Raw genomic sequence first — 12,703 nt, 5'->3', positions numbered from 1 at the left:
ACTTGTAAATCCTTTGTTAAAGATTTCTCTTGTGGCCAACCTTTTATGATAAAACCCTTCACAATTCCAAGAACTTCATCTTTGTCATATGCTGAAACCCATTCTTTTTCTGAAATGACTTCAGAAATCGACAATACTGCATCTCTCACACTTGCAACAACACATTCTTCAATCACTTCAGAATCTGTAGACATTTCCTTACTGCCAGATAATCTCAAAAAACAATCCGCTCTGGGATTCCTTTTACCTGGCAAATAAGACACTGTAAATTTGTATTCATACAATTTTGCTAAAATACGTATGAGTCTTGAAGACGCTCTACCCATGCCATTTTTAGATAATAAAGAAATCAGTGGTTTATGATCAGTTCTCAATTTGAAATGTTTCCCCCATATATACATTTTAAAGTGTTCAACAGACCACGCACAGGCAAGTGCCTCACGTTCAATAATTGAGTATCTACACTCAGCTTCAGACAATGCCCTAGAACCAAAAGCAATGGTTTGTTCAACATTCCCTTTGACTTGAGTTAATACTGCTCCTAATCCTGTTGAACTTGCATCCACAGTAATAACATTTACTGCATCAACAGAATATGGAGAAAGTGGTTTCGAATTTACAATAGACTTCTTTAACTTGTTAAAAGCATCAACCTGATCATTAGACCACCTAAATGTTTCATTTTTCTTAAGTAATACACGTAAAGGCATAGCTAAATCGCTAAAATTTTTGACAAATTTAGCATAGTACTCACATAGGCCTAAAAAGGAATGAACCTGGTCTTTGTTTCTGGGCTCCTCCATGTTTTGTATCACCTGTAGAGAATTCTTAATAGGTGTGATACCTTTTCCTGAAATAGAATGACCTAAATAGTCTATTTCATTAGTTAACAATGTACACTTGTCGAAATGAATCGTCATACCCCTATCACTTAGGATTGACATCACCTTGTCCAACTTCGTATAGTGTTCCTCTTTTGTAGCTGTGTAGATCAAAATATCATCCTGAAAAGCAATGACATTCCCAACATCCTTAAATAAACAATGCATCAATTTTTGAAAAACAGAAGCAGCTGATGCCAAACCAAAAGGCATGCGTTTATATTGAAAAGCACCATCTGGAGTAATAAAAGTGGTAATGCAACGAGATTCGGGAGTTAACTCTACTTGGTGGTATGCTGCCTTCAGATCAATCTTTGAAAAAAATTTAGAACCCTCTAACTTTGTGAAAAGCTCTTGAATGCGTGGAAGTGGGAAACAATCCACCAAAATTTGCTTGTTCACAGATCTTAAATCAGCACACAAACGCAAATCTCCTGATTTTTTCCGCACCAGAACAATTGGGGAAACCCATTCTGCAGCGTCAACAGGCTCAATAATATCCTCCTTACACATTCTGACTAACATCTCAGATAACTCCTTACTGACCGAAAGTGGAACATGCCTTAATTTGTGTTTGATAGGAACAGCATTTTTTATAAGTTGAATGGGATGTGAAAATCCTGTCACCTTACCTAACTCTTTGCTAAACAAATTTTTAAATTGGTCTAATAACAATTCCAACTTATATGTACTTGTGTTCAAAACTTGGACAGACTGTATATTATCAGACAGATACACTGGATTCTTGGATTTGGATTGAGCACCATTCCCATTTTCTTTTGATGACGCCAACCAATAACATGTAACCCATCAATGGCAACATATACTTTTCCAATAATTGACCGGTTTAAAAATTTGATTTCCGCTATGAAGAACCCAAGCATATCAATCTCTTTGCCCCCAAAACCATATACTTTGACATCATTTGGTTCTAACTTTTTATCATCCCAGTTTTCATTAAAAAACTGATCTGATAAGATAGTATATGGTGATCCAGAATCTGCCAAAACGTTCACATTCAATCCATCAATGACGATTTCACAATCAGGTGGAATATAGGGTTCTTTGTCAATTTGAGTGCAGTTAATTCCCTTCCTGGTCTTTTCTGTATCAGACTTATTTGTGCATGAAACCTTTTCCTTAAGACTGAGAACGAAATGATCTTCCATCTCGTTATCAAACTTTGATTCCTCCAGCGTAGATATTCTTCTGTTGGCTACCGATCTGCAAACATTGCCAAAATGACCAATCTTCTTGCACTTGAAACATTCTTTGCCTTTGGCTGGGCAAAACTTGAATTGAGATGCATGTGTTTTGGAACCACACTTATCACAAAATGTCTTACTAACATTGTATCCTGAAATTTGTTTGTTAATACGGACTTGTTTTCCTTTAGAAAATTTTCCTTTGTTACTAGCCTCATATTTCTCTGTATCATTTAAAGCTACAGCTGCAATCTCTTTGTTAATGTCATCCACATTAATGGCTTTGAAAGATTTTATTGTACATACAACACTCTTAGCCGTGTCAATTGCTTCTCTCAAAGTGGGATTGCGTTGTCTAAGCAATTGTTCTTGAATCTTTTTATTCTAACAGAAAATAATTAACTGATCTCTAATATAAATATCCGCTGTTTCTCCAAATTCACAGTGTGCAGCCAAAATTCGTAAAGCAGAAATATAGGAGTCAACTGACTCATTAAGTTGTTGATGACGTGTGAAAAACTTATACCTTTCCATAACAATGTGTGGTTCCTCTGAAAACCTTTTTTTAAACCTATCTACAGCTTCTGAAAAACAGTCATAATCTCTAGCGTCTGTGCCAGATGGTGGTAGAACTGGAGGTAAATGCTCAAAGATGTCTTCAGCTTCCAAGCCAATTAAGTTGAGAAGTAACGCTTTTTTTCTGTGTGATTCAAATGAATCTCCATTAATTGCCAACATGTAGTTTTTAAAATGTCTGAACCATTTTTCCCATTTCATAGTAGCCTCATTAGCAGAGTTTAAAAATGGCGGAGGAGGATTACCACAAATGTTATTCATTATGACTGAATAGTCAAGGATAGAAAATATAAATGAGAGTTTTTCTTCTTGTTTTATTTTTTTTTAAACTGCAATAATGTGCCTTTAAATTCACTTTGATATTGCAAAAAAAACACAAAAAAAAAAAACTTGTTAACCTAAGATGGCTGCCGATTAATGACGTTGTTCTATTACTAATCTTTCATACGAACACTGTCTCTAAGATGGCTGCCAAACAACTGCCAATTCAGAGAAATAGTATGCAGTTCAGTCAAAAAATAAATGTTCTGCCTCACCACTTCCTGTTCCTGAAAGTTTTGAATCTATCCTCCTAGAAATCCAACATCACCGGAATGCAGGAACACTCCTAAACCCTCCTAAACCGTCTCCGTCTGCCATCTACAAAGTGCTGAAGATGGTGAAAATCCTCAAGTCTGTGGTGAGTGCTTCTGGTTTATAAATCGTCGCCAAAATGTTGTATAATTAATGACACCAGGAACAACGATGTCCTTGAGCAAGTAACCTTTATTGGAGCACTCACACACGCTCCTAACGAACAAAAACGCTTCTGATCGTAAGCCGACCGAAAACGTTCCATTCACAAGATTCTAAAATCTAAATTCACTATTACACCTGCGCAGTTCAATGTTCTGTCCGGCCACTGCTGCTTAAAGACGCAGTGCCCCTGGTCCCTGAAGGTACGGTATTTATCTCTCTCAGATTCCTTAAAGCCACCCAGTGAATTATGTCACAATAGATCTCGAAGCCCAAGCAGACAACATGGAATAAAGGAACATTCTGGAATGCCTTTTGCTGGCAATTGTTACCGAGTCAACTCTAGCTTAACAGGTTTCTCCTTTATGGGGGACGAACCCTTTTAACATTCTACTCAGAGTATTCAGTATGAAACAAGACAAAGTGACAGTGAGAGCTTTGCCCGATTCCATTAGTAGATAATCAAGGAACATACCAACACTGGGACAAAAAAGACAGAGGAAATAAGTAACTAAAACACTTGTCTACAGAGACTGACATGAACAACATAACTGAACCACAAGATCAAGGGCTGGCTGAATTTCCCAAGACTCCACCCTGTTGCTCGATGAGCCTACTGGATTTGGACAAACCACAACCAGCAATCAGTAGTCTGCATATTGACACCAACAGAAACAAGACATCAAGTGAATGAGGAATGCCACGATACACAGAAAAAAGTGCATAACATTTGCATTTTGATATATGGGATCTATAAATTTATACCAAGCACACAGTACTTCCAGATTGCATCAGCACCAACATTAAACAAGGAAATCTTCACCATCAAAGATTTCACTGCACCTCATGCTACCTCCAAAAATATCACGCCCCTCACAAGATCTGTGCAACAAGCTCTTGGAACAAAACTACCTAAACGCATCAATTCGACCCTCGTTCAGACCCCAAAACCGTCACAACACAACTTCCCATCCCGGCTGATGAATGAACCCAGACCTCGTGGCCTGCCGTCATCACTGGAATCGGTGGTACCACAAAGACTGTCCACTCGCCGGGGTTAGGGGGGTGGGGGAGAGGGGATGTTCCATCTGCCTCTTGCCAACACTACAACTTCAAAGGACTCCTACAGATCAGTGAAGCATTAACACCCATCCTCCATACCTCATTCAACTCAGTCACATTACAGGACATTTGGAAACATGCTGTCATGTCCCACTCAAGAAACCATCAGCGGACCCATCACGCTTTCAAACTACAGGCCCATGCCGATCCTACCATACCATGGAAAGGTCATAGAGAAAATAATCAACCTACACTTCAACGACCACTTCAGCAACCACCAGCTCTTGGGCATTATGCAGTCTGGATTCAGGCCCAAACAGCACAGAAACTGCATTAATCGCCACCACAGATGACATCTGCATGATCTTTGACAGAGGAGACCTGGCAGCAATCATTCTTCTGGGCCTTTCTGCAGAGAGAGAGTCTCACATTCCATCATCAGGTACCTATCTACATGAGATTTGCATCCAAGGATAAGTTATCTGCAGAACCTGTTCCTTCTTAACATACAGAAGGAAAGCTGCCAGCCTGGCACCTTACTCTTCAGAAGCCCACAAACTCATCTGTGGAGTGCCTCAAGGTTCATCGCTCAGTCCTACCCTCTTCAACACATACATGTTCCATCTGGCAAATGTCATTTGCGCACAAGACATCAACATCCTCTCGTATGCAGGTGATGCAAACTCATACTCTTCCATTTGGGCAAGACCCCCAAAACAAGCAACAAGTTTCCCACCTTCATGACCGAAGCAGATAACTGGGCAAAAGCCAACTGTCTCAAGCTGAATACACAGACAAGACATACGTAGTGATTGTCAGCAAAAACACCTCACCATGGGACACAAGCTGGTTGGCCTGCCAAACTTGGTCCCAGAACCCACTCCAGGAACCTTGGAACAATCATCAACAGCAAACTCGACATGCCCACACATGTCAACGCAGTCACTGCATCCTATTGCCACACCCTGAAGATGGTTCTGAAGATCTTCAAATGGCTCCCAACCTACACTAGGAATACAGTCACTCACACCCTAGCCACCAGTAAGTTGGACTATGGAAACACTATGCCGGGATCACAAAGCAGCTCACTAGAACACTACAAACCATCTAGAACTCAGCAGCCAGACTCCTTCAACCTCCTACAAAGAACTCACACCCCACCACAATTCAGGGAACTACAATGGCTCCAGATAAAAAAAAAAAAAACACACACACACACACTTGATTTAAACTCCTCACACATTCAAGGCTCTACACAATTCAGGCTCCACCTACCTGAACAGTCACATCGCCTTTCATGACCACCCGGACACCTCCGCAGGACTCCTACGCTCACACATTCCAAGCATACACAGATCCAGATCAGGACAGGAGCAGTAAAGCGTGGAATGACCTCTCGTTCCCTATCAGAGGGTCCTCCTCTGTTCTTGAATTCCACAAGAAGCTGAAGACCTGGCTTTACAAATCACCATCCGTAGGCAGGGCAGGACGCACACCTGATCAGTGCCAGGAGACCCTTGCAGGTGATAGTGTGCTTTACAAATACACGTAACACAAGCCACAGAAAGATGTAGATATAGGTTTGTAAACAAAAACTGGTGTCAAGGTTACACTTTACACCTTGAAATCAAACTATTTGCTGCCTCCCCTCCATGTCTTGCCCATCAACAGCCAGCTGGCCTCGCTCACCCTGCCCAGGAGATTGTCTCGAAGGAGCGCTTCCTGCAGCGTGGGCGCCACTTCCTCCAGCTGTAGCATGTGACAGAGGTCCGTCAACTCCTCCTGCCCGAGGGACCCGGTGCCCGTGGAGTCGAAGCTGTCGAAGAGCTCCTTGAGACGGGCCTCGTACTGGTCCTGCTCTGCTTCATCCATCCCATAGCACAGCAGAGCCACCTACGGAAGAACGGAGAGGACAAAAAGCAGTCACGTCACTGAAACTCCGAAAGCGAACAGTCAAAATAAACGACACATACATTATTAAAATGTTATTTACTGGCTGGAAGTAACGGGAGACGAAGCTGTCAATGGAGGAAGTTTCATCACACTCACTGGGTGTCACAACACCGACAACTTTTTAAGCAGAGTCAAACAGGACTGATTTTTTCATAGATTGGACTAGAAACCTGCAAACGTAGAAGTGTATTGCATTCTTTGGGAGGGAGTGGGTGGAAAAGAGGTTTACACTGCTTGTTTACTCCAGTCCACAAATGACCTCTGCGGACCAATGGCACCAACACGAGGAGAGCAACGCACTATCGGGCACGGCGGCAAAACGCCCCTCTGATGCTCATACATAAAACCTATGTGTACCACACGTCACCCATCCATGCGTTCCTGCACGCTGAAGCACAGCTGCAGACGACAGGATAAGCGCGTCACTCTGGTCATTACGCACAACACCAAAACATTTCCCCACACATGCCCCACTACAATTCAACATCCTTCCAACCAAGCACACTATGGTGTAGACTGCTACCTATCTGCCAATGCGCCGTAGCGCCTTGAAAGCAGTATAAAGCGCTACTTAAGTTAAACTAACATGTAACACTAGAGGTGAGAAAGCCACTGAAGGCTGGAGCCAGATGTCAGCTCAGCTTGAGTTCCTCTTGGAACCTCGAGCAAAAAGGAGGCCGAGAGTTCCTGTGGTTTCTTCCACCCCCTAATTACATTAGTTATTTGCAAGGAAGTATTTTACCTTGATTTATATAATGTAATACCTGTACTTAACTGTATAGTGCTGAAGCTCCTCAAAGAATTAACAACAACGTATTAACCTCCGATGTGGAATGGGAGTGAGAAATACCCCATCTAGAGGTTGTTGCACATCCAGGTAACCTGGGGAAAATCCTGTCTTCCCTGCTTCAAACTGTATGACCCTGGGAAATGTACTTATTCCAATTTCCGCCTTTTTCTTCATCAACACATCTGAAAGCACCCTGGAATACACCAGTTCAAGATGGCTGCTGTATAAAAACCTCTTTCAAATGTTTTAAACGACTTTAATATTGCATCATCCATGATAACACCGCAGGCCATGTGCAGGATACACAACAGCTGCGTGTCTCTTGGTTCACCAACTGCATCATTGTTGGAGCAGGGAGGGGCATGAATATTTTAAAATTTCACACTTAGAAACTATCCCTCCAAAAATGCTGGTAAATGCAGTGGTACAATCTAATGCTCTAAAGTGAAATTTAGGTTAAGTCGAATACAAACACCTTTTTGAATTTTGAAGACTCATATTTGTGACGTTTGTTGCACAATATATGTTGATGGCTCAGCTCGTGTTAGGGCTCTTGGAGCCAAGATGGGCCCTAGACTCGCCTCTCACATTCATATTGTGTTGGGTGGTCGCACTCTTTCTACCATGGGCAATCTGACTGCGCTGCATAGGGAGTAGTCTCAGCTTCATAGCGCTTAAAGTGAATAATATGGATTCATTCTTAACAGGGCGAAACTTCACTGAGGCTAAGAGAAGGTATCACGGCCACCCTCGGCACAGCAAGGAACTCAGGAGTGGGGGCCACAGCTGTGAGAGGAGGCGGCCGTGGATGGAGGCGACTCACAGCATCATGGAAACCCCATGGTACCAGGTTAAACAAAACATGTATCAGATTAAAACATAAAAAAATAATAAAAAAAATTGTACCTTTCGTGATATTTTCAAATGACCGATGGAGAAGCGCAAATAAAAACACGACAGACGGGCGTGTACATTTCGTATCTTCACCTGGACTGTGTATCCCGTTTCCTTGGTTACTAAGGCCTCTCTGCAAGAGCAGTTTTCTAGAAACAGAGTCGGCAGGCCCAAACAACCCAAGACATATCTAAACACACCCTGCCCGGCGGCGTAGGTCAGGCCTCAAGATGTTTTCAGCAAAGCAAGTTGGGAAAAGGCTTCAGCCTGCCTCAGTCAGAGAGAACGGGCGGCCACAGACTGCAGTCTCCGAAACAGCCTGGTTTGGGAAGTCAGTTGGGGTTTAGGAGTGATCTCTTGCTTCGACTTATTCGCAGTACTTTCAGAGATGCTTTTCCAGACGCCAACAGATCCCCCTAGTCGGGCTGAAACACATTTGGAAACAAGGCGACAATAAACAGCGCAACACTTGCAACAACAGCCCTTTAAAGGGTCACACGCTGTGATCTGCACAACTGAGGCAACAAGGGAGCGGCAGAGGCCTGGAACTGAAAGGCAATTAGACCTGGGGCACTTCAAAGATGCCCCCTGACCACGGCTGCATCACCCAACTTTAGCAATCTCTCTCCGACGCCTAACTCGGTCAGGAAGTACATGTGCCTTCCGAAGCGAGTACACCTTACAGATGCTAAGAAACAAACAGTACAAAAACTTCCACACCAAATTCAGGCTCAAACACCTGTGTGGGTACTGGTTAGCTACTTGCACATTTTATGATCCGCCCATACTGCCTACGCCGCGAACACTTGTAGTTCTCTGCCTGCTGTAATGATTTCTTTCGGACTTTATGTAACGGTCCGTGCTTATTTAAACTGCTACTTTGTAATGCTGGACCTTGTGTAAGTGGTGTGGCACCTTTGGGTAATTTGTGCACTATATAAAAATGCATAAATGAACACTCTAATCGAGCACTGGCAAAGACAACAGGTTGGAGATGGTTTGCCAGCCTTCTGGCTTTGCCACTGCTTGTTTTGTTATGGTAAATCTTCACTGCTGGAGGAGCTGCCAGGCTCTCGAGAATAGTTAAAATAAATAAATGTCTACAATAAAAAATATGTTGTGGTCTAAAAAAGCACAAATTGCCACAGTAGCATCCGGCACTGAAAGGGCCTACTTTGTGTGTATATTGCTGCGCGTGTCAGCAGAATGCTCACTCAAAGGGACGTTAACCATTGGCTGAAGTGGGCTGACCCACTGCCCTATCATGAATGCTCTACTGGGTTGAAGAAGATGAATGACACAAAACAAGTCCATGGGTGAAGAAGACTGGCTGACAGCCCCTGTGAGCAAGTATATTGTACATATCATTTAAGTAAAATCAAAAGGACTTGGCTAACACCAAACCTAAAAAGTACTTTAGTAAGTAAGGTTGTTTTTATTTCTATAGTATAATTATAAGTTGGAAATTCCATTCTCGTTTGAAAACAAATCACAGAGTAAGGTATTTTGTGCTTAACTAATAAAAGAGACATTTTAAACTAAATCTGAGACAGTCACTATTTAGTAATTAACTGTCATTACAAAAGTTTGCAATGGTAGGAAATGGCACCGCCACACTGAAGTCTACCCGCAGACCCACTTAGAGTCAACTTTCCCAGTCACTGAACAAAAGGCCGATTTCCTCAGTATGACTCAAACAATACTTCTATCATAAAGGTGGCATTTTCATCTCCTGAGTGTCCTGCAGTAGGCAGTTAACTAAAGCTGCACATCTGGCCTGAAACAGCTGAAACCAAGTTTAACAGCTTAGGCTGTCTGGCTTAGCAGTGGCCCTGCCTGAAACCACAAGCACCATTACCACCATCTAACTCTTGAGTTACTGTGACCCACATATCTGAACGCTCTACAAAGACGTACTCCGTTTTAATCTGAATGAATAAACATGAACTATACAAATACTTATGCACGCCAGAAAAGTACTCCATGGCCCAAGCTATTAAATATGTATTGCAGCACAATGATTCTGGTGAAAGTGGAAAATCATACTAGTCTACTAGAAGGACAGAGTCACTTCATTCGCTCCCAAATGGATGAATAGGTGTGTCTTTCAGGCACTGGCAACAAAGCAGATGCATGAAGACCAATGGCTAAAGAAACACTTCAAAGATACTTCTACAACCACCTCTGAACCGCTAAACAGCAAATGCTGAGAAAGCCACATCTGCAATTTAATGTCTAAGGAAAGTAACAAAGAATCTCGTTCACAAAACGCCTTCACAACACTTGAATTTGGCAAATTCTTTAAAATTGTACCCTTCTCATTGATTTATGGTTAAGCGGCCATATAAATTAGACTCCTATTGCCTCTCAAGCGAATTTGGTTACATTATGTACACTGATCGTGTTCAATTACTTGAAGCCTGAGGCACAGAGTCTTTCTGCAAGCGTGACCCTCTCCCGGAATTCCAGGGGTAATTCACACCCAAGTGAGAGTAAATTATACTCGTTCACTGAAAGTATTTTGCGAATCAGGCTCTTAATTAGTTCCACAAATAGACACAAGTATCCTTTTGGCCTTTGCATACAACGTAACATTCTATTCTTTGCCTAACTGGAGGCCTAGGTAAGTCTTTTAAATATGGCCGCTCCGGTTGTTCTGCAATAGAGCTGGGACTAATACTTGCCCTAGACAGGACACAGAAATGTTCATATGTTTAATGTTTTGAAAAGCCTGCTAATTTTACAAAGAACAGTGTGGGCCACTTTACAATCCGAGCACTGGGAGGTTGTAAGGCTTAAGATGTAATCAATTTACAAAATTAAACCAAAAAAGGAGAATGCCAAAGTCACTGGTTTGGAAAAGCAAGGCTTCTTAAACACGGAGGTAGACAGCGGAACGAAGAGCTGTGGCGACGCAGATCATCACTGGTACAGTCATGTAATCAGAGGTAATGCACAACAAACAAAGGAATGTTGTGGAGCCATTAATTTTGCGCTTCAGTTTGCTTCGTTAAGCAGATAGAAAAAAAAAAAAATCCCCAGGCACGATTGCAACTATGGTTCAATGCTGAACAGTCATTAGGGATTTTCGCTCGCCAAAATAAATTCTTTTGATTTTTTTTTTTGCTTAATTTATATTCTTGTCCAACAGAGCAAATGATTTTAGTACATGCTACTGCGAAAATAAGTTTCACATCGGCTTTAATCATAGAACAAAACAGACTTCCGAATGGAAAGTAGATGCTCTAACCTCAGAGCAAGGGGCTCATTGAGAGAAGGAATATAAGCAATCAGATGACTACGTTGCTACTGGGTGGTATAACCGGCGTTAAAATCAATTACGAGTAATCAACTTATGAAGTGCAATTGGTGATCAAAGCAACCACATCAGTTCTAACAGGAATAATCATTTTCATACTTCTAGGGTAGCTCATCTTCCGTAATGCTGTCCCTACGCCATCAGGCACTATGATGCCCACTGTGGTCCTCCAATTTCTGCCCCTGCTGATCACATGGAGTGGTCTCCTTAGGCACATCCATCTGCCCAGAGACTTCATGTCCACGGGTAACATAATTAAACTGCACATCTAGAAGTTGCTACCACATCATGCTTCAGAGTAATATATTTATTAAAAGTGAGTGTTTAAACAAACTGAGAAACACTTCTGCACTGATGGCAGTGCAATTAGTAAACTAAGAGGCAAGTCATGGATCTTATGTCCCCTATATGTGGGCTACATTTTTACTATACATGGAGCAAATGTTTAGGCTATTTATTCAAACAACAGCGTTTTTACTGTGCAGCAGAAATCCTGAGCTCACAGATTTGAAGGTGCACTCGTGTGAGAATGAAAAAAAATATTTGCCTAGGATAGCACAATGTGAGACTCATTTATGGGTCAAATACAGTACAGTTATATCGAGTAGATTATTCAAGTTACTAAACCTGCAGATCTAGTAACATTTTGATGTGATGAGGCCTGCCTGCATGTGTCCAAACGGGGCAGTTAACAGAGTGAAAGTTGCGATGCTGCAGTAAAGGTCCTAAATGGGCGAGGTGGAGAGCGAGTGCTGCCTGCCGGTCGTTCAGTGCCATCCTTTTTCCAGGTCCTGTTCCCTACTCCACCAACCCCCGCCAGGGTCCAGATTATGTCTTTAGCAGCTCTGGTTGTTGTTGTGGAGCTCCTAAGGTCCTTGCCCAGCTGGGCTGACTCCCAGCACTCGAGTTACACTGCAAACCTTGACCTCACCCCTCTCCCCCTCTCACTTGTGGAGCGGCTAAGTGGAGATAGCCACCCTCTCCTTGGTCTTTACTCCAGGTAATATAGTCATGGATGCATTTTTTTAGCTCAGAAAAGACAGGGGCTCAATTGGGAGTTTCAAACAGTGCCGCCACCTTGGGTCATAGCTCGTGCTACTGAAGAGTTGGAGTATTCTAATGCTGTGTTCAACTGGTGTTACGGTTTCCAACATAGTTGTCAACTTCAGAAAGATAGCAAGCTGAGTCACCCATGCCAGTGCTCAGACCTGTGAGTTAAAAATCAGAGAGTTGTTAAGCTACTGAGTCTCCTGACCAGAATGGGACGATGCGCGATTTCAGGACTGCA

The 12,703-nt window shown here is 42.4% G+C and overlaps 1 protein-coding gene across 3 annotated transcripts in view; it reads right to left on the bottom strand.

Annotated features, from left to right (window-relative positions):
- Positions 1-12,703, bottom strand: part of NIN (ninein) — a 326,206-nt gene that overhangs the window by 292,703 nt on the left and 20,800 nt on the right. For all 3 annotated transcript variants that reach the window (XM_069208677.1, XM_069208679.1, XM_069208678.1), the window contains exon 2: positions 6,149-6,352. In XM_069208677.1, coding sequence (XP_069064778.1) covers positions 6,149-6,331 — 183 coding nt within the window. In that variant the 5' untranslated portion in view covers positions 6,332-6,352. The remainder of the gene's footprint in view (positions 1-6,148; positions 6,353-12,703) is intronic.

This window comes from Pleurodeles waltl, chromosome 9 (assembly GCF_031143425.1).
Source record: "Pleurodeles waltl isolate 20211129_DDA chromosome 9, aPleWal1.hap1.20221129, whole genome shotgun sequence".
Lineage (NCBI taxonomy): Eukaryota > Metazoa > Chordata > Amphibia > Caudata > Salamandridae > Pleurodeles > Pleurodeles waltl.
The sequence above is the reverse complement of the archived record's forward strand: the minus strand, read 5'-3'. Positions and strand labels throughout refer to the sequence as shown.